The sequence below is a fragment of the Bombina bombina genome, chromosome 1 (assembly GCF_027579735.1).
Source record: "Bombina bombina isolate aBomBom1 chromosome 1, aBomBom1.pri, whole genome shotgun sequence".
NCBI lineage: Eukaryota > Metazoa > Chordata > Amphibia > Anura > Bombinatoridae > Bombina > Bombina bombina.
In genome coordinates, this window is record NC_069499.1 from 1,499,353,629 (window position 1) to 1,499,377,746 (window position 24,118).

At 38.7% G+C, this 24,118-nt stretch overlaps 1 protein-coding gene across 1 annotated transcript in view; it reads right to left on the reverse strand.

Annotated features, from left to right (window-relative positions):
* Window positions 1-24,118, reverse strand: part of CEP112 (centrosomal protein 112) — a 1,492,843-nt gene that overhangs the window by 330,217 nt on the left and 1,138,508 nt on the right. The window contains exon 24 of the mRNA XM_053707805.1: window positions 16,174-16,236. Within this exon, the coding sequence (XP_053563780.1) occupies window positions 16,174-16,236 (63 nt within the window). The remainder of the gene's footprint in view (window positions 1-16,173; window positions 16,237-24,118) is intronic.

A 24,118-nucleotide genomic window follows, 5' to 3' on the forward strand; every position in this document is an offset into this window, starting at 1 on the left:
TCCAAACCCTCTTGGAGGAAGGACAATATCCTAGGAATCCTAACCCTACTCCATGAGTAATTCTTGGATTCACCCCAATGAAGATATTTACGCCATATCTTGTGGTAAATTTTCCTGGTGACAGGCTTTCGTGCCTGTATTAAGGTATCAATTACTGACTCGGAGAAGCCACACTTTGATAGGATCAAGCGTTCAATCTCCATGCAGTCAGTCTCAGAGAAAGTAGATTCGGATGATTGAAAGGACCTTGTATTAGAAGGTCTTGTCTCAGAGGCAGAGTCCATGGTGGAAAGGATGACATGTCCACTAGGTCTGCATACCAGGTCCTGCATGGCCATGCAGACGCTATCAATATCACCGATGCTCTTTCCTGTTTGATTTTTTCAATCAGACGAGGGAGCAGAGGAAACGGTGGAAACACATAAGCCAGGTTGAAGAACCAAGGCGCTGCTAGAGCATCTATCAGTGCCGCTTCTGGGTCCCTGGACCTGGATCCGTAACAAGGAAGCTTGGCGTTCTGGCGAGACGCCATGAGATCCAATTCTGGTTTGCCCCAACGGAGAACCAATTGAGCAAACACCTCCGGATGGAGTTCCCATTCCCCCGGATGAAAAGTCTGACGACTTAGAAAATCCGCCTCCCAGTTCTCTACACCTGGGATATGGATCGCTGACAGGTGGCAAGAGTAAGTCTCTGCCCAGCGAATTATCTTGGAGACTTCTGACATCGCTAGGGAACTCCTGGTTCCCCCTTGATGGTTGATGTAAGCCACAGTCGTGATGTTGTCCGACTGAAATCTGATGAACCTCAGTGTTGCTAGCTGAGGCCAAGCCAGAAGAGCATTGAATATTGCTCTTAACTCCAGAATATTTATTGGGAGGAGTTTCTCCTCCTGAGTCTATGAACCCTGAGCCTTCAGGGAGTTCCAGACTGCACCCCAACCTAGAAGGCTGGCATCTGTTGTTACAATTGTCCAATCTTTGTTGAGAGTTGCAAGAGAATGACTGGATATGGCAGTGAGGGGAGGAGCTATATAGCAGCTCTGCTGTGGGTGATCCTCTTGCAACTTCCTGTTGGGAAGGAGAATATCCCACAAGTAATGGATGATCCGTGGACTGGATACACTTAACAAGAGAAATCTTATGTATAATAAAATAACTTTGCAACATATTTTGATAATTTATTTTGCCCTCTTTACCCATTATTTAGCTCTGATTATTATTGGTTTGATAATTTTCAGTGCATACAACTTTAAACAACTTTCCAATTAACTTCTATTATCTAATTTGCTTCATTCTCTTGGTATCTTTTATTGAAGCAGCAGCAATGCATTACTAGGAGCTAGTTAACACATTGGTCGAGCCAATAACATGAGGCATATATGTGCAGCCAACAATCAGCAGCTCCTGAAGCTACCTAGATATCCTTTTCAACAAAGGATACCAAGAGAACAAAACAAATTACATAATAGAAGGAAATTATAAAGTTGTTTAAAATCAAATGCTCTATCTGAATATTGAAAAATAAATTTGGGTTTCATATCCCTTTAAGACACAATAATGAAAAAAGTGCCTCATGTACTGTACATTTAAGGAGGATATTACAGCAAAGCCTCCTAACATATCGTTAAATCCTTTGGTTTACCAAAGAAATCTTTAAATAATATCTTAAAACACGATTATGGTTAACAGCTTGAAGCCTACTTTTAAATTTGCATTTGTTCCTTAGGCCTTTAACTCTGTTCTTTGAAAGACTGATTTACACCTTGTAAATGCCTTAACTTTCCATCTGATTTGCATTTTCCTCCTGCCCCCCGCCCCGCTCTCGTGAAAACACTTGCGATCAGAATATTTTTTAAGACTGCAGACTGGCACAGGTTTGTTTTCAAAAGACTCTTTCGCCTAAGCAGTGAGGTCAGACACACTCTGTTCCACAAACAAACCTAACACAACAAGAGGAAAAGAACATAGAAATATCTAGGCCTGGAAATTTCTTGGGAAATACTGCAACGATGCATAGAACGATAAAGCAAAAAAATAATAATTCAAAAACGGCAAACCCTACATAAATGGTTTTGCATTGAACACCATTAAGTAGTGTACAACTTTAAGGGACTATTTAACCTAAATGTTTCTCCCAATGATCCATCTTACTTGCTGGATTGTAATAAATTGTTTACAAATAGTTCCTTTACCTATATATCTGCATTTAAAAAGCCGATTTTGCCTGTGGTATACTTAAAGGGACATTAAACACTAAATAAATGCTAGATAGAATGAAGCATTCAAAGAAAAGATTAGTTTGAGAATAACATGTAGATGTATTTTTTAAGGTTTAATTAGCTGTTTAAATATTGACAAAATAAGTATAAAGTTTTAGTATCCATAAAACAATGGGAGCTGCCATGTTGTAACTTAGGTTACCTTCTCTGCTGTGGCGAATAAGGAAAAGTTATAAAAAGGTCACTACAGTGTGCAGTGCAGTCAATGGCTAAAAAGCTTACAATTTCAGAATGTAATTACAGGAAAAGGGGACAAAATAAATAATGAAAGTATATAGCAGAGGTTTTTTTTTTTTATATACACGATTATCATTTTATATTACTATCTCAAAGTGTTTAGTGTCCCTTTAAGCATAGGGTATAAAAAAAAAGCTTTGTAAACAAAGTCAGCAGAATATTATATGCGTAATTTAAAAATCATACAAAATGAATAATTGAACCATTCACAAAAAAATAATTGTTCACCAAAAATCGTATTTTATCAAAAACGTAAAATTTGTATGAAAATTACACAGGAATAAATCGTATTAAATATGCACAGAGTAAATCGTAATTTAAGTACAGTGGATGTTGAAAAAAAATAAAAAAAATAAAGACATTTCTACTTAGAAGTACAAAATACAAAGCTTAATTGCTGTTTTTCTTAAAATGAGTTCCGTGGGCGTATATGAAATCGTTTTTCAAATTCCAGCGTAATTCAGTAAAGATTTTCGCCCCAAAAGATCTCAGTTTTTTTTCTCCCAACTTAAAAGGTGGCGATGCTTTTAGCAAAATACTCAAAACACTAATTACTCTTAAAGGAAAACCTACACATATGAAAATAACAGCAAATTTAAGGTACAGTGCACTGAAAATAGTGTAATTTGATTTGTATTAGGCGTAATATTAAAATTTAATACGCCAGGGTCTCCCTCTGTACTTTGTCCTTCATTGCAAACTTTTACCTTACAGAGAGCTCTCATTACTTCTATAGGAGATATCTCGCAACTCGCAGGGACAGCCCCTTCTTTATAGAATTACATGAGGGCTGTGAGTGTCGGCGTGGAAAACCACGTCTAGACTTTTAAATGTGATAAAATCGGCCCTAAGTATTGGACTTTAGTTCACAGACAGAGATAAGATAAAGAAGCATTTTTGTTTACAGATTTCCATGCAAGCTCAACCCTTTTTGATGGGCTGTGGTGTCAAAAGAACAAAAGTAGCTATTTCAAACACAAAAATAAACATAAAGGACATAATTATCATGCATTTTATATCTCTCTTTCTGCTACTAATAAAACAAGTCTTTGGAAACACATTAAGAGAAAAACTATTTTGCGGTATACTGTCCCTTTAACACAGGTGTGGCACTCTTATGGCATAATTGCTCAATATGGCACTTAAAATAAATTTACTCCACCTCTGAGCACTACCATACTGGTGAGATTTCAGTCAAAATCATTGTATCAGATAGAGCATGCACTTGTAATAGCAATCTTATTTTGTTATCTTGGTATCCTTAGTTGAATAGTAGACTCAGGTACAACAATGTATTACTGGGACCTAGTGAGTCAATGACAAGATGTATATATGGGCAGCCACCAATCACCAGCCAGCTCCTAGCAGTGTATTGCTGCTCCAGAGCATACCTATATATGCTTTTCAACAAAGAATATTAATAAAGTTAAGTTAAAATGAAATGCTCTGACTGAAACATGAAAGTTTATTTTTTTACTTTACTGCTCATTCAATTATTGTTAATAAAAAATAAAGGATGTCTATGAAATATGCATGACCAATCAATATATTGAATGTCCAGTTAAACCTAAAAATGTATCTTAGGCACTAGATAGATTTTTTTTAAACATTAATGCCAAGTTAGGCACATACTCTAAAACAAGGTTTGCCACCCTTGCCCTCGATATATATGTTTATAATTTAATTTAGTTAGACCTTAGCTTCAGTCTGCCATGGTGCCCAAGGGTTTACAAACATTGATGTCTGTAGCATTACAATCAGCTGTTTAATTTCTCTTCTTAAAGCAGAGGTTTTATAGCAGAAATGATACATTTTCTTCGCCTTTTGCTGCAATCTTAGATCTCCAAGGTGATACTGAGGCTCCAGATATTAGCCAGGAAAATTAGAGTGCTAGGAGGTCGGTTCTTTTGGCACTAAGTTGGTTTAATAAATTTGATGATTCTGATTAATGGCAGTTTGTGCAACGGCCGATGCTGACTGGTTTAGCATTCTATCTGATCGGGAGGAGTAGTTCTCTGCGACACCGAGTGATGCTTTGCAGGGGTTAAACACATAAACTTGTACGGTTGCTAGTGCTAAGATTACTTGCTCTTAGTGAATTAGAGCATATCTTTTTTTGCACCACAGTTCAACTGAGAGATGCAGCATTAAAAGAACAGTATACACCCATTTTCATTTAACTGCATGTAATAGACACTACTATAAAGAAGAATATGCACATATACTGATATAAACATCCAGTATAAAACCTTTTAAAAATGTTTTACTTAGAAGCTCCCAATTTAGCACTGTTGTTGAGGTTAGGCTGGGACACCCACTGAAAGGGGCTGGGAAAATAAGAAGTACAGACACTGACCCCTCCCTGCATATGAAAACAGGGCCGTCTTTAATGTTGACTTGACCCTGGGCAAACATTTTCTTGCCCCCCCCCCCCTTGCAATTTCGCTCACCACCCCAACATCCCAAAAAACAACTAAATCAATTTATTTTATAATTTTTTTAAAATTATTAGCCCAGCAGTGGATCATCCACTGCTGGGCTAATCATTTAAACAAAAATGAAATAAATTACAATATGTGAAACTGGACCTAAGCAGTACTAATAAGTATATAAATATACAAATTCCTCCACTGTGGATTAATTTAAAATGCTTTTGAATGTGATTCTGGTGTGAGGTTAGCTGGCTAAAGAGATTTAGGGCAGCCAATAGGAGCAAGCAAGGTAAAGACTGAGGAGGAAGCATGGAGGTGCAGACAAATATAAGTTTACTGACTGGAACAGCAGAACTACTATGGGAAGCTGTAAAATCTGAGACACAGAGGGAAAAAAACCCCTATAAAAATAAACCTTACCTTAATGTGTGAAGTATCAGCATGACACCATACATCAGCCACAGCAGCACGTCACTTCTTTGCTAGGAACAAGTTCCCTCTCACCCTGCAGTAGACAATGCTGCATGGGGGAGGGGCGTATGTGCACTTACTTATTCTTCCCACTGACACCTTTCTACAACGCACTGTTCCCCTAACAAACTTCAGTTAGTTGATCTTAGGGCCACAGCAGAAAGAGCAGGGTTAAGGGGACCAGCAGACTGGATGCGATGCTGTCTGCCAAAGGCTACATGGATACATTGTGAGATGAGTCACACAGCCTCAAGACTGAAGAGGGCAGTGTGTGCAGCTGCACAGATGCTGAAATCCTCACGTGCCTGCCGCTCCAGCTTTCTGCTGCATGCGCCTACAGTCAGCCCTACCCAGAAACAATCCCCACCACCAGAGCAGTTACCTGGTAACAGTGGTAACCCCAGCAGGCCTTTTCTGATGCAGTGGAATTGGCTGGATGCCGAGTTAGGGCTTTGCATTCAGTGCTGCACAGTGCACATCTAAACCAGCACATGGCACTAGCTTGGCATGTCACATGACACCGGCACAGTCTGGCACAGTTTCTCACAAATAAATATAAGCAGAGAACTTTTGTCTGTGACAGTATTAGGACTGACTGTGTGTGTGTCCCATATCACATGACATCAGCAGTCTGGCAAGAACCAAAAAAAAAGGACTCTTGGGCCCCTCAACAAAGACTGGGCCCTGGGCAGCTGCCCCTTTTGCCCTGTGTTAAAGACAGCAGGAATCTGTAGACATCAGTATACATCTGATACTGTAGGGCTGGTTTAGGAGTCTGACAATCTGCACAATGTTCTTAAAAAATAAGCAAAACTATACATTTATTACAAAAACACTACCAGATGGGCTATATAAGTGGATCATCTACAAAACATTTATGCAACGAAACATCTAGTGTAAATGCCTCTTTAAAGGGACACTAAAGTCACACTTAAACTTTCATGATTTAGATAGGGCATGACATTTTAAACAACTTTCCACTTTACTTTTATCATCAAATTTGCTTAGTTCTCCTGGTATTCTTTTTTGTAAGCTAAACCTAAGAAGGCTCAGACTGAATTATAAACTGTTGAAAACCGTCTCTAATCTCAGTGCATTTTCACAGTTTTTCACAGTTAGACACTGCTAGTTCATGTGTCATAAATATATATATATATACAGTATATATATATATATATATATATATATATATATATACTCTCTCTCTATGTATGTATATATATATATATATATAAAAAAATAATTAAAAAAATGTGCTCACTCCAGTGGAGTTATTTAGGAGCCAGCACTGACTGGCTAAACTGCATGTCTGTCAAAAAAAGGGTGTAGTCTGCAGAGGCTTAGAGATAAGGTAATCACAGAGGTAAAAAGTATATTAATATAACTGTGTTAGTTATGCAAAACTGAGGAATGGATAATAGAGGGATTATCTATCTATTCAGACAATAACATTTTTAACGTAGACAAATGTTAGAAAAAAATCTACTGCTTATTTCAAATTCTATTGCTATTGCATTGTTTTTTATTGATGCACTTATTTAGTATGCAATTCTGTATTTAACTGAACTCTAAATTAAACTTTTTTTTATTTTTAACAAAAACAAAATGTATTCTTACTTGATCATTTTTTTTATTTCGGAATGATGATAGTCCATAAGGTCTATAACATGAAGGATATAATTCCCGCCACTAGGAGGAGGCCTAGAACCCACACAAGAGCTTAAATAACACTACAACCTCCCATCTCTTCTCAGTTTAACGCTTAGCCAAGCAGAGAATAGGAAACAGATAGGCAGGGAAAAAAAGCTGGGCCTATAGAGGTGCAAGTGAAAACTGTCACCCAAAAAAAAGAAAAGAGCATCATTCCGAAAGAAAATTTATCAGGTAAATATAAATTTTGTTTTCTTTCATATAATGATGATAGTCCATAGAGTCTATAACATGTGAGATTTATACCCAAGCAGATAGTCCATGTTACAGAATGGGTGTGACAATTTTCTAACAGTTACTATTTATCAGACACAGTGGCCAAAAGGTGCTTGCAAAGAACCAAAAAACACAAAATCGGTAACATTTTGAAAAGGTATGCAGAGACCATGTAGCTTTGCAAATCTGCTCCAAAGATGCATCATTTGTGAAAGCCCAGGAAGTTGCAACTGATCTTGTACAATGGGCTGTGATACACTTAGGGGGTGACTTGCCTACCACCAAGTAAGCCTTGTGAATGACCTATTTGAGCAGATTGGCTTAGTTAGTAGGTTGAAGATAAAACTTCAATGCTCTGACAATATCAAGATTAAGTAAAAGGCGTTCCTAAGAATTAGAAGGATCTAGACAGAATCAGGGACACTTACTGCATAGCCAGTGGATTGCGGGTTTTGCCCTGAAGATTTATGTAGGCCACTGCCATGATATTGTCTGAATGGAAACTGATAAACCTTTATTCTTTTAAGAGGTGCCAGGACTGAAGAGCCTGAAGAATTGTCCAGCGTTCAACAATGTTGATTGGTAACCTTGCCTCCAGAGGGGACCAAACTCCTTGAGCTTGAATTCCAGACCACACCCCTGCCTGAAAAACTGGTGTCCGTCCATAGTCCATGATGGGTCAAGAAGAGACGCCCAAGTGTAAAGGAGGACCTTGTATCCACCAAGAGAGAGATTGTCTGACGGACAAATCAAGGGCAATCTTCTGTTCCAATTGAAGATAATTCTGTGACCACTAATTAAGGATAGATATTTGAAGAGGATCGCAAGTGGAGGAGGGCAAAGCGAACTGCATCCAAATCCGCAACCATAAGACCCACTACCTCCATGCATTGAGCTACTGATGGAAATGAAGCATGCAGAAGGGACAGATGTGCCTTCTAAAGCTTTATTCTGTGTGATTCTGTCAAGAATAGATGCATTAGAACTAAATCTATGATGACTATTAGAAAAGACACCCTTGTACCTGGAGTTAAAGAGCTCTTTGGAACAATAGATAAAGGCAAGGAAGGTGCCTGCACCAAGATATCGTCAAGATAAGGGACAATCAACATCCCCTGAGCTCTGATCACCGCAAACAATACTCCTGGCACCTTTGTGAAGATGCAAGGTACTGTAGCCAGACCAAATGAAAAGGACAATAAACTGGTAGTGTTTGTCTAGGAATGCAAACCTTACACATTGATGGTAATCCTTGTGTATAGGGATGTACAGGTATGCATCCTTGAGGTCTATAGTAGACATGAATTGACTCTAATGGGTTAACAGCAAATGATTTCCATCTTGAAAGTTGGGACTCAGACAAACTTGTTTAGGGTTTTGAAATCTAAAATGGACCCGAAAGTCCCTTCATTCTTTGGGACAATAAACAGATTGAAGTAAATCCCTTGACCCTGTTGAGACACAGGTACTGGGATAATTACTCTCATATCCTCTAAATCCTAAACACTTTGCATGAAGGCAGCCCCCTTTGCAGGATTTTTTGGGACATGATGGAATTGTCCTTGAGGAGGCCTGGAGCGAAAACCTATCATGTAACCTTGGGATATGATGTTTTGAACCCAGGGGTCCTGGACTGACTGGAACCAAGCTTTCTGAAAAAAGACTCAGTCTGCCCCCTACCAGCCCAGAATCTGGTTTGGGGGCCGCACCTTCATGCAGATTTTGTATTGGCGTTGGACTTCTTGTTCTTTGCTCATGAAGAACCAGGCTTCCAGGCTAGCTTGAAGGGCTAAGGTTTTTGAGAAGAGGAGGACTTCTGATCTCCTGAGGAATGAAAGGAAAGAAACCTATTACTTGTTCTTTTCCTTAGATTTCTTGTCCTGAGGGAGAAAAACCCCTTTCCCACCAGTAACAGTCTTAATAACTGAATCCAAATCAGAACCAAATAGAATCTTCCCTTGGAAGGAATGAGACATTAACCTATTTTTTTAACCATAAGGCCCTTCTTGGAATAACTGCCATAGACATGTTCTTAACATCAATCTTGATGATGTCCATTACTGCCTCACATATAAAGGTGTTAGCCATTTTAAGGGCTTTATTGCAATTTTGGAGGTCCTCAGCAGAGGATTGTTCAGAAACCATTTTGGATAGGGAATCGCACGAGACAGCCCCTGTCAAGACTACACAGGTGATAGACACTGCTGGTTTAGGCACCAGTCTAAAGGAAGAGCTTTCTCAGGAAAGACTCCATTTTGTGGTCCATTGGATGCCTTAAAGAGGTGCAATCCTCCATGGGGACAGTAGTGCGTTTGGCAAGAGTGGAAAAAGCTCCATCAACTCTTTTCTGTTCAGGAACCAGGTAGATTCTCTTAAACATGGAAGAAGGAGCAAATGGAACACCAGTTTTTTTCCATTCTATGGCTATATAGTCAGAAAAATCCAGATTACGAGAGGAGCTGTATTTAATGCTCCCCCTCTTGCGCTAACTCTGCTAGAAGCACATGGCACTAGCTTGGCATGTCACATGACACCAGCACGGTCTGGCACAGTTTCTCACAAATAAATATAAGCAGAGAACTTTTGACTGTGACAGTATTAGGACTTACTGTGTGTGTGTCCCATATCACATGACATCAGCAGTCTGGCATGAACCAAAAAAAAAAAAAAGGACTCTTGGGCCCCTCAACAAAGACTGGGCCCTAGGCAGCTCCCCTTTTTGCCCTGTGTTAAAGACGGCCCTGTATGAAAAGACAGATAACAAACAGGATCAAGCAGGAATCTGTAGACATCAGTATACATCTGATTTAGGGCTGGTTTAGGAGTCTTACAATATGCACAATGTTCTTAAAAAATAAGCAAAACTATACATTTATTACAAAAACACTACCAGATGGGCTATATAAATGGATCATCTACAAAACATTTATGCAACGAAAAATCTAGTGTACAATGCCTCTTTAAAGGGACACTAAAGTCACAATTAAACATTCATGATTTAGATAGGGCATGACATTTTAAACAACTTTCCACTTTACTTTTATCATCAAATTTGCTTAGTTCTCTTGGTATTCTTTTTTGAAAGCTAAACCTAGGAAGGCTCAGACTGAATTATAAACTGAAAACCGTCTCTAATCTCTCATTTTCACAGTTTTTCACAGTTAGACACTGCTAGTTCATGTGTCATATATATATATATATATATATATATATATATATATATATATATATATATATATAATTGTGCTCACTCCACAAACACCAGTTTTTTTTCCATTATTTGGCTATATAGTCAGAAAAAGCCAGATTACAAGTGGAGCGGTATTTAATGCTCCCCCTCTTGCGCTAACTCTGCTAGAAGCTTTTTGTGCGCGTCGGGTATCGCTTGTATTAATTACAAGTAGAAAGTAAAATGCTTGCACTTGATCTAGCCCCATAGAAGTCAATGGAACACTCTAGTCGTGCACAAACCCGATTGCATATTCTGAAGTGCGCTATGCCGACATGAAAATATGAATATATCACATTCCAATGTTCTTCACACAGAAGAATATGTTCTGTTTATTCATAAATACATATTTCTATATGTATCTGATGGTATTTTGGTACAATATATATTAATATATATATTAATTAATTCCTTTTGGAGCACTGTTTGTTACAAGGATCTGCAAGGAGCAAAAAACAACATTCTGATTGAACTCCTTTAAGGCACTAGTTTAACAGTGCTAGAGACTCTAAGACTGCAAACAAGAGAAAAAGAACTGCTTAAAGAAAACTATTGTGTCTTTCTGGAATTACCCCTAAGCTGTGATTACAGACCGGATCACCTACACAATTAGGGACCGGATGAAAAAAGCTGCTAACACAGTAACCTTTCAGTCCTAAGGAGATTCTGACTGCATAAAGGAACCTGGGGAAAGAGGTAACAGAAAACAGAGACAACAAGCTGCATACAGGAGAGTTTAAAGTGTTGGATGTTAAAACACAGTGCAAGTATAAACACATAATAAAAGTGGCATTTCAGTGAGCCTTCAGAGCAGAAGGTGCGAGCCATATCTTTTTGCGATCCTCCATTAAGGAACATTACTTAGTTGTGGCTATAGCCCCACTTAATTTAAACCAGAGAGGGAAGACCCCCCTTTTTTTAGTTTTACATGTTTTTAAGAGTGCACACTCTATATTGTTATCCTATATGAATTGTGATTTTATGATTGTATTTTTAGAAGATAAAATAACTTGTGTTTTAAATACTGCCTTTTTTAACAAATAGGTTTTTAACAGGTTTTAAAAGAACCAATTAAATACTGTTGTAAACGTTGAATTTAGCAAGTATTGATTGTGTCAATTATTCCATATTTACCGTTAGCTGATATTTATTAGCGCTCACTCTGTAAGGTTTTTTAGTTTAAGTTTTTAACTATCCACTTCAGGAAATAGTGTTGTTTGGTATCTTCTATTCAGTACTATTTACCTTGCTTACATTTACAATATATATTAATGCCTATATATATATATATATATATATATATATATATATATATATATATATATATATATATATATATACAGTATATATACATATATATATATATATATATATATACACACACACACACACACATATATATATATACATATATATATATATATCTATATATATATATAGAGAGAGAGAGAGGTATAGATATATATAGGAATATCTATTTGTAAATACATAGAACATACTGTGCTATGTGCAGAACATTGGAATGTCAAATATTTGTAGTAAATACACACTATAACATTTGATAAACATATATAAACATGCTATTTTATTTACGTTTCACAAAAGGAGACTGTTAGTTCATGTTGGCCATATAGATTGTGTTAACACCCGAGGAGTTATTTAAGATTAAGCACAACACAGTACTAAATGCAAGTCAATAGATAATAAATAAAATGTCATATGATTAGGGGGCTGTCAGAACATGTTTATATACAAGGTAATCACAGAGCTAAAAAGTATATTAATATAACTGTGTTGGTTATGCAAAACTGGGGAATAGGTAATAAATAGATTATCTATCTTTTAAAACAATAAAAAATTATATTGTAGACTGTCCCTTTAACTGCAAAGGGCTCCAATGCACTTATATTTATGTCTATATACAGTATGTGTACATATGTATTTATGTGTAAATACACATATAAATACATTTGTACACACACACACACATATAAATACATGCATATACATATTTAGACATGTATATGTATGTCTATGTTAAAGCCCTTTTTCTGCCTTTTTTTCCAAACACCTGAGAACTCACATCTTTGAGCCCTTATCATTTTTTTGTGCAATATTTTTTATGAGATAGTGTTATTATAGTGTATAACTGTACTTTCAATGTATTTTTTTATGTGTTTTGTGACACTTTTTTGTTTCCGGAAACAGTTGACCAGAGCATCTATTGCACTCAAGCGATTGTGTGTACTTTCAACTTGTAATACGAGTGGTACACCCGATGCATGCAAAACCCTTTTCGCTCGCCCGTAATATTTGTGCACCAACTGTAATCTGGCCCTAAATCTGGAACCTGAAATACCTCTGGAATCTAAAGAGAAGATTTGAAAACAACATTTAACTGATTTACAGGCTTGTTTTCAGCAGGTTTTCCCCCAGAAATACCCAGAGTACTCATGCAACAATGTGCGGATATGCTCTACTTTAAATCTGAAAGCATTGTCAAATTCAGGGTCAGGAACAGGGTCCTGTTCACCAGATGACACTTTCCGATCTGAACTGGACGATTGTGAGGATGAGGGAAAGGAGTTCAAATGTTCACATCAAAGGAGTGAGGTAAATCCCTGGATTAGCTTTTACGCTTACTTGGCTTGTAGATTGACCTGGCACACTGGAACAGATTTGCAAAACAGACATAAATATGTACAGGGAGAGGTATCAGTAGGACAATTTTCCAATTGTTTTGACATAGTTTTATTGGGCACAGATTCACTGGGTTCCATTATGTGCAAAACTCACAAGTATAGCAGATTATGAACAAACACAAATGCACTGATAAAAAGTAATGTTAGAAATCCCTCTACACCTGACACCTGAGAAGTATATAAAGGGTAAGGTAATACCTAGGCCCTATAATAAAGAGACTGACAGAATGCCCCCTAGTAATCCACTGGCAGCTCATGCGTGGGTACTCACCCCTCTCCAGTAACAGGATTACAAATTGAGGCTGATTTACGAAGAATAAAGGCAGAAAGATGATTTGAAGACCTTTCCCTCCCCACCTGCAGCTCTGGAGTGAGGAGAAAAATACAGCAAAACTAGGGGGCAGAGCCACCACCCGAAATACTAACAGTACCCCAAGAGAGGATAGAATGAGTGAAAAAAAGCCTTGATCAAAGTTTTATGTAAAAAACATATATACATAACCCCCAAAAAATCCCTGTGTGCTATGTAGGCTAACCAGATGCTTAGAGAGGGAACTGCTGATTGTACCTGTGTTAGAGTACCTTCTAATAGCCTGTGGGTTGTGTATGTACTGTGGTAAGTAGCTTACCTGAAGTAGCACCCTCCACTGGTTTACCAATCACCAAACTGCAGCAGTATTCAGTGGAGAGCCCACCCAGTGTTTGTACAAATACAGCAGAGGATTTCTGAGGAAATACCGTTATCCCACAGGGGGAGGCTAAGGCACATATCACTGTGATGTCTGAGGGTAGTTATGGCTGAAATCCCTTGAGAGATACTGCGCACATAACAGGGTACATCATGTATCATTCAGGTTGCTTGAAATCTTTTCTGTCTTCTTTGTGAATGATATGTCCCAGGAATTAAGGGTCTCATATTCATATGAGCTCCCAAACATTAATCCATAAGCAAGTAGCTGGAACACGTCTATTCTCAACTTTAACCTGAGAATGATGATAGTACAAAAGGGTCCATGACATGTGTGATATTATTCCCGCCACTTTGAGGAGGCCAAGAACCCACCCATCTTGCTCTTGGCCTCCTCAAAGTGGCGGGAATAATATCACACATGTCATGGACCCTTTTGTACTATCATCATTATACAATAGAAAGAAACAATTTGAATATTTCTATAATTGTATAATTTATTAAAGGGAAGTTAAACACATAACATTAACTGTACTAAAATGCTAGTGTTATTAAAACAAATAATAAAAAACTTATTATTTTCATTTTTTTATCATGCCTTTTTTCTGTAATTAAAGGAACATGAAAGTCACAATTAAATGTTCATGATTCAGATAAAGCATGCAATAATAAAAAAAAAATCTAATTCTATATTATTATTGCATTTCTTTCTTTCTTACAGTATCCTTTATTCAAGAGCATGCCTTGATATGCTCAGGAGAGTGCACATCTTTAGCACTCTATGGCATTTAGAGCTCGAAAGTATATAACATTGTTAAAGAAAACATTGTTGCAATCACCACTAACATATAATGATCAAGACACGTATACACTCCTGAACTGGAGCGTATCCATCAGGAACCAGAATTTGTTTTTACTACACTGTGATTGCTTGATCAGTGCAGGAGTTTTTTTATAACACAGCAAATGATAAACATACTGAAAGTTTTTTTTCTTGGACTGCTCAGAGACTGCAACATGTTGCAAATTGTGCTAAGAGTATTGCAGTTTAAATGTTTAATACATTTTATAACACAATTATTTTACTTACATATCTTTTGCTATGCTGTGTTTTATTGCAAATAAATATTATGGCATCTATGAAAACAACTTTTAATTTGCCTTTAAAGGGACATAAAACCCATATGCTAAATCCCTTGAAAGTGAAGGAGCATAACTGTAAAAAGCTGACAAGAAAATAGCTATGTAAAAAAGGAAGATATTTTACCTCAAAGTGTCTTCATCTTACAATAGTAAGTTATCTGTGAACAGTTACCTTTCAACTACTGTTAGCTGCATATTGAAAACACAAAAACAACATCCAATTAGCTTCATCAGTGATTATTTAATTTTGAAATTTCATAGTAAACTTCCTGCACATGCCAGATGCATGCTCCCTTAAGTCATGGGACTAGCATCCTGATTGGCTGTTTAAAATCTATTTAAATTGGGATGTGGCTATGGAGGAAATTTTGAGGTAAAATATCTTCCTTTTTTACATAGAGATGTTCAGGTGATACATTTCTAGTCAGCTTTTTACAGCTATGCTGCATCACTTTCAAGTGCTTTAACATTTCAGTATCATTAAGGTAAGTAGAATATTAACAGATTGTATCCCACAGTGCCAGATTGGCCTGCCAGGATACCGTGAGTTTTCTAGTGGGCCCGCTGTCCCCGTAGGGCCACATACTTGGTCAGTCAGGTCATTAAGCGAGCCTTGTGCGCACACGTAGCACATTTGTTTATGGCTGCTCCACTCCTGATGAGGGTGTGGGGCTTGTAGAGGCAGAAAAGTGTCCCCATGACTGCTCCTAACGAGGGTGTGGGGACCTGCTGCAGAAGAAAAGTGGCCCTAAGCAAGGTGGGGGGAGGGGTGAAGGCGGGACCAGGGGGGCTGAGGCAAGTCTTCAAACATTTTCAGGGCTGGTCTGATTTCCCAGTTTGGCCCTGGTATCCTTTAAAATGATTCCCCTACCAAACCTTAGTGCTTATTTTCTGTTGCGTTGTAAAGATAATATTTTACTGCTTTCTTGATTTAGGAATTGTAAAATGTGAGTAATGACGTCAATTTTTGGGAAAAAATAGACCACAGAGTCATAACGTATTTGGGCTGTTCAGATAAAGAGCTGAGCACTGGAAGATGAGATTAAATAGGCCTGCTTATTTACCTGAGTTGATTTGGCAAGTTTATCCTTGTATTCCTTCTCAATCTGCTTCAACCTGCTGTTGGCCTTTAAAAAAAAAAAAGAAAAAAAAAATTAGCTGAGATGAAGAACAGGGAAAGACACTTTGCAACTGACCTCTGTGTTTGGCACCTCATCTGCATGCTGAAGTCACTGGGCATATCGCCAATTCCAACGCCCTTTTATGGCAGCCAGAAAAGCAAAACGGGTTTGTCTTTGATCTCTTTACAACTATTCATCACTTAAAAGGAGGGGGGAGCAGAAAAAAAAACTGAATCTGCTGCCAATTATTATAAGAAGGAAAAAAAAAGACCTCTGTGGATAGAAAAAGAGCAGATAGACAGAAGTTTATCAGGATGATTCATCTACTGTAGAAGGAAAGAGAGAGATGCACAGAGATAGGTTGTATTCAGCAGAGGGGGTTCTCAGTGTCACCGATATCGGGCACAAATGGTCACCACCTTAACTATTTCACTACCACAGTGCCTCAGATAGGATTCATTTTCAAACAAAATAAGTATAAAAAGCAAATTTATTTAAGTAAAAAATAAATTAACATAAAAAATTAGCAGTGATTCTAACATTTGGCTTCAGATTTCTGTCCTCAAAGGAACACAAACATGCCAGGAGTGCTCACATGCTCATGCACAGGTCAGATAATCAGGCATGTCCCATTATCCCTGCTGGTGCACAGGACAGAATCAGGCATTTCTCATAATCCTTGCTGGTGCACAGGACAGATAATTAGGACTGGCCGTGCTCTCCTACTTGTGCACAGATGAGGAGATAAGGAGAACATTCTATTCTTGTGCACACATCAAACGATTGGGAGTGCACAGGTCTGATCATCAGGACAGTCCATACTTCCCTGCTTGAGCACAGGTAAGATAATCAGGACTGTCCATACTCCCTGCTTGTGCACAGGTCATATTATTAGGACTGTCCATACTTCCTGTTTGTGCACAGGTTAGATGATTAGGATTGTCCATACAAGTTGTTTCTGCACAGACCATATAATCAATTTCAAGCATATTGACGACTGTAAATTCTGCAATCAGGACCTCAAATCCTGGCATGCTTTGAACCTCGGAGGGCAGAAGTTAGACACCCCTATGCTAAACTTTAGAAATACCTGAAAAAAATATGTTATTCTAACAGAGGTAGCTAGAATCAATTATACTACTTAATACATCTGCTTCCACTTCAGTAATCCTGAAACATGCCTTACATTTCACTGTGGGATCTGTTGGCAACTTTCTTTTCTAAACCTGCCTTTACTAGCTAATCGCACATTCAGCAAGTCAGATGTGGGATAACAACCACCTAGGGCTTTCAGTTTCTTATATAACACTATAAATGGAATTTTCTATATAAAGTTCTATAAATAAAACAAGTTCCTGAAAGGAGAAGTTTCAGGGTAATCTTGAATTTTCCAACAATCACCATAATAATGTTATGTTCTAGTTTTAAAGGGAAATTAAACTCAAAATTTCACTACATCACAAGTGGGAGCGCTAATTTATCGCATGTCTGTAAATAGGCAAATTCGTTTATTTACAGGCTCGCGATTAATAACCAGCCATTACAAATGGCTATGCTAAGCTATGGTGTGCTTGTGGTAGCAATTAGCGCTCATAAAATTAACCAGAGATCAGGCCTCTGGTTAATTTTAAAATAACCCCCAGTTGCCCCCAAAATAAAGAATATTCTTTTTTTATTAAAAAAAACTGCAAAAACATAATTTATGCTTACCTGATAAATTTATTTCTCTTGTAGTGTATCCAGTCCACGGATCATCCATTACTTATGGGATATATTCTCCTTCCCAACAGGAAGTTGCAAGAGTCCACCCACAGCAAAGCTGCTATATAGCTCCTCCCCTAACTGCCATTACCAGTCATTCGACCGAAAACATGCAGAGAAAGGAAAACCATAGGGTGCAGTGGTGACTGTAGTTTAATGGAAAAATTACCTGCCTTAAAGTGACAGGGCGGGCCGTGGACTGGATACACTACAAGAGAAATAAATTTATCAGGTAAGCATAAATTATGTTTTCTCTTGTTAAGTGTATCCAGTCCACGGATCATCCATTACTTATGGGATACCAATACCAAAGCTAAAGTACACGGATGATGGGAGGGACAAGGCAGGTACTTAAACGGAAGTTACCACTGCCTGTAAAAAACCCTTTCTCCCAAAAATAGCCTCCGAAGAAGCAAGGTATCAAATTTGTTAAATTTGAAAAAGTATGAAACGCAGACCAAGACTCCGTCTTGTAATCTGTTCAACAGAAGCCACATTTAAAAAAGGCCCAAGTGAAAACCACAGCTCTAGTAGAATGAGCTGTAATCCCTTCAGGAGGCTGCTGTCCAGCAGTCTCATAAGCTAAATGAATTATGCTTTTTAACCAAAAAGACAGAGAGGTTGCTGAAGTCCTTTGACCTCTCCTCTGTCCAGAATAGACAACAAACAAGGTGAATGTTTGATGAAAATCTGTAGTAGCTTGTAAGTAAAACTTTAAAACACGAACCACGTCCAAATTGTGTAATAGACGTTCCTTCTTTGAAGAAGGATTAGGATACAAGAATGGAACAACAATCTCTTGAGTGATATTCTTGTTAGATACCACCTTAGGTAAAAACCCAGGTTGGTACACAGGACTACCTTATCCGTACGGAGAACTAGATAAGGAGAATCACATTGCAACGCAGATAACTCGGAGACTCTATGAGCCGAGGAAATAGCTACCAAAAAGGAACTTTCCAAGATAGAAGTTTGATATCTATGGAATGAAAAGGTTCAAATGGAACTCCTTGAAGAACCTTAAGAACCAGCTTTAAGCTCCATGGCGGAGCAACATTTTTAACCACAGGCTTGGTTCTAACCAAAGCCTGACCAAATGCCTGAACGTCTAGAATACCTGCCAGACGCTTGTGCAAAAGAATAGACAGAGTAGAAATCTGTCCATTTAAAGAACTAGCTGACAACCCTTTTCTCAAAATCATCTTGGAGAAAAGATAATATCCTGGGAATCCAGACTTTACTCCATGAGTAACCCTTGGATTCATAACAATAAGATATTTACACCATATCTTATGTTAAATTTTCCTAGAGACAGGCTTTTATGCCTGTATTAAGGTATCAATTACTGACTCGGAGAAGCCATGCTTTGATAACATCAAGCGTTCTGTCTCCAGGCAGGCAGTCCATCTCAGATTAGTTATATTTTGAAAAGACCCTGAGGTAGAGGGTCCTGTCTCAGAAGCAAAGACCGTGGTGGAAAGGATGACATGTCCACCAGATCTGCATACCAGGTCCTGCGTGGCCACGCAGGCGCTGTCAAAAGCACCAAAGCACTCTCCTGCTTGATCTTGTGCAAACCCCTCCGGAGGGAATTCCCACTCCCCCGGATGAAAAGTCTGACGACTTAGAAAATCTGCCTCCCAGTTCTCAACACCTGGGATAGGGATAGCTTTTAGACAAGAGTGAGTCTCTGTCCAGTGAATTATTTTAAGACTTCTAACATTGCTAGGGAACTTCTGTTCCCCCTTGATGGTTGATGTAAGCCACAGACGTGATATTGTCCGACTGAAATATGATGTACCTCAGAGTTGCTAACTGAGGCCAAGTCTGAAGAGCATGGAATATCGCTCCCAGTTCCAGAATATTCATTAGAAGGAGGGTCTCCTCCTGAGTCCACTATCCCTGAGCCTTCAGGGTGTTCCAGACTGTATCCCAACCTAAAAGGCTGGCATCTGTTGTAACAATTGTCCTATCTGACCTGCGGAAGGTCATACCCTTGGACAGATGGACCCGAGATAGTCACCAGAGAAGAGAATCTCTGGTTTCTTGGTCCGGATTTAACAGGAGAACAAATCTGTGTAATCCCCGTTCCTCTGGCTGAGCATGCATAGTTGCAGTGGTCTGAAATGTAGGCGTGCAAACGGTACTATGTCCCTTGCCGCTACCATTAAGCCGATTACATTCATGTACTGAGCCACCAAAGGGCGCGGATGGAATGAAGAACACGGCAGAAATTTATAAACTTTGACAACCTGGACTCCGTCAGGTAAATTTTAATTTCTACAAAATCTATCAGAATACCTAGGAGGGAAACCCTTGATATTGGGGATAGAGAACTCTTTCCTTGTTCACTTTCCACCCATGCGATCTCAGAAATGCCAGTACTACGTCCGTATGAGACTTGGCAACTTGGATGTTTGACGCCTGTATCAGGATGTCGTCTAAATAAGGGGCCACTTCTATGCCCCGCGGCCTAAGGACCGCCAAAGTGACCCCAGAACCTCCATAAAGATTCTAGGGGCTGTAGTTAACCCAAAGGAAAGAGCTACAAACTGGTAATGCCTGTCTAGAAAGGCAAACCTGAAAAACCGATGGTGATCTTTATGCATCGTAATGTGAGGATAAGCATCCTTCAAATCCATTGTAGTCCTCTATTGACTCTCCTGGATCATAGTTAAGATGGTACGAATAGTTTCCATCTTAAATGATAGAGTTCTAAAGAATTTGTTTAAGATCTTTTAGATCCAAAATAGGTCTGAAGGTTTCCTTTCCTTGGGAACCACAAACCGATTTGAGGAAAACTGTGTCCCTGTTCCTCTATTGGAACTGAATGGGTCACGTACACAATGCAAGAATGTCTCTTTCTTTATCTGGTTAGCAGATAAATGTGAAAGGCAAAAACTCCCCTTTTTTGGGGGGGGAAAGCTTTGAAATCCAGAAGATATCTCTGGGGTATAATTTCCAATGCCCAGGGATCCTGGGCATCTCTTGCCCACGCCTGGGCGAAGAATGAAGTCTGCCCCCTATAGGATCCGTTACCAGATAGGGGTCCGTTCCTCATGCTGTTTTAGAGGCAGCAGCAGGCTCCTTGACCTGCTTATCTTTGTTCCAGGTCCGGTTGTCTCCAGACCGCCTTGGACTGAGCAAAAGTTCCCTCTTATTTTGCCTTAGAGGAAGTTGATGCCACACCTGCCTTGAATTTTCGAAAGGCACGAAAATTAGGCCTTTTTTGTCCCTTGATTTGGACCTGTCCTGAGGAAGGGCATGATCTTTTCCTCCAGTGATATAAGTAATAATCTCCTTCAAACTAGGCCTGAATAGGGTCTGCCCCTTGAAGGGAAGTTAAGTAGCTTATTTATTAAAGTCACGACAGCTGACCATGATATAAGCCATAGCGCTCTGCGCGCCAGTATAGTAAAAAACAGAATTCTTAGCCGTTAGTATAGTCAAAGGAACAAAGGCATCAGAAAACAAAGGAATTGGCTAGCTTAAGTGCTCTAAGCTTGTCAAATATATTCATCCAATGGAGCCTGTAAAGCCTCATCAAGAGACTCAAACCAGAACGCCGCAGCAGCAGTGACAGGAGCAATGCGTGCAAGGGGCTGCAGGATAAAACCTTGTTGAATAAACATTTTTTATCCATTGGATCTAAAAAAGCACAACAGTCCTCGCCAGAGGTAGTGGTACGCTTAGCTAGAGTAGAAACTCTTCTCTCCACCTTAGGAACTGTCTGCCATAAGTCCCGTGTGGTGGCAACTATTAGAAAACATTCTTCTAAAAAATAGGAGGGGAAGAGAACGGCACACCTGGTCTATCCCATTCCTTATGAAAAATTTTAGTAAACCTCTTTAGGTATTGGAAAAACATAAGTACACACCGGCACTGCATATTATTTATCCAGTCTACACAATTTCTCTGGCACTGCGATTGTACACATTCATTCAGAGCAGCTAAAGCCTCCCTGAGCAACAAGTGGAGGTTCTCAAGCATAAATTTTAAATGTAGAAATATCAGAATCAGGTTAAATCATCTTCCCTGAGTCACAAATATCACCCACAGACTAAGCATATTGTGAGGTAGTATCAGACATGGTTCTTAAAGCGTCTGTATGCTCTGTATCTACCCCCAGAGCTGTTTTGCTTTCCTTTAATTTCAGGTAGTCTGACTAATACTGCTGCCAGTGTATTATACACAACCTTTGCCATGTCTTGTAAAATAAACGCTATGGGCGCCATTGATATACTTGGCGCCATTTGAGCGTGAGTCCCTGGAGCGGGAGTCAAAGGGTCTGACACGTGGGGAGAGTTAGTCGGCATAACTTCCCCCTCGACAGAATCCTCTGGTAAAATAAACGCTATAGGTGCCCTTGATGTACTTGGCGCCATTTGAGCGTGAGTCCCTAAAGCGGGAGTCAAAGGGTCTGACACGTGGGGAGAGTTAGTCGGCATAACTTCCCCCTCGACAGAATCCTCTGGTGATAATGTTTTTAAATACAAAAAATGATCTTTATAGTTTAACATGAAATCAGTACATCTGGTACACATTCTAAAATGGGGTTCCACCATGGCTTTAAACATAATAAACACAGAGCCTCCTCTATGTTAGACATGTTAGAACTAATAAAGAGACTAGTAAGCTTGGAAAACACTTTAAATCAAGTTAACAAGCAAATATAACAAACGTTACTGTGCCTTTAAGAGAAACAAATTTTGTCAAAATTTGAAAAACAGTGAAAAAAGGCAGTAAATCAAACGAAATTTTTACAGTACATGTAATAAGTTAACAGAGCATTGCACCCACTTGCAAATGGATGATTAACCCCTTAATGCAAAAAACAGATAAAAAAAAAACAAAAAAAAACGACATTTTTTTAAACAGACACAACAAAACTGCCACAGCTGAGCTGTGGATTACCTTCCCTATAACTGTTTCTATGCAAAATTTAAGCCAGCCATGTGGAAAAATTAGGCCCCAATAAGTTTTATCACCAAACATATGTTAAAAAACGATTAAACATGCCAGCAAACGTTTTAAAACACATTCTTATAAGAGTATGTATGTCTATTAATAAGCCTGATCCAGTCACTATCACTGCATTTAAGGCTTTACTTACATTACTTCGGTATCAGCAGTATTTTCTTAGTCAATTCCATTCCTTAGAAAAATATATTACTGCACATACCTTAGCATATATCTCTATCAATCAGCCTGGTACCAGTCGCTTTCACTGCATTTAAAGGCTGTACTTACATTACTTCGGTATCAGCAGTATTTTCTTAGTCAATTCCATTCCTTAGAAAAATATTTTACTGCACATACCTTATTTGCAGGAAAACCTGCACGCCATTCCCCCTCTGAAGTACCTTACTCCTCAGAATGTGTGAGAACAGCAACTGGATCTTAGTTACGTCTGCTAAGATCATAGAAAAAACGCAGGCAGATTCTTCTTCCAAATACTGCCTGAGATAAACAGCACACTCCGATGCCATTTAAAAATAACAAACTTCGGATTGAAGAAATAAACTAAGTATAAAAAACCACAGACTCTCACGACCTCCTATCTATGTTGAGACTTGCAAGAGAATGACTGGTAATGGCAGTTAGGGGAGGAGCTATATAGCAGCTTTGCTGTGTGTGGACTCTTGCAACTTCCTGTTGGGAAGGAGAATATATCCCATAAGTAATGGATGATCCGTGGACTGGATACACTTAACAAGAGAAAAGCAGTTATGAGCGGTTAAAGTTGTCAGGTGTGAGTTGTTAGAAAAAAAAAAACTGCACTGAAAAGTGCCTTTACATAGAGGTCAATAGGAACGGTGTGTTCCCTGTAAATATATATGTATATGCTTATATACATATATATTTATGTGTTAATATACATATATACTTATTTATTTACAATCTGCTGCCCATCGCTGCGCGACTCACCCCCTTTGCGGCATGAGAACGACACTCCCATTGGAGCCTATGGAAGCACGCATTCGCATTGCACCTAACTTGTAATACCTGCACACATTTGCATGCGCTAGTATTACTAAGTGGAGCTCAAATATCGCTTTCGATATCTGTTTATACAAAGTGCAAAGTTTACCATCTTTAACTGTTAAAACTGTAGTGTTTCCACTCC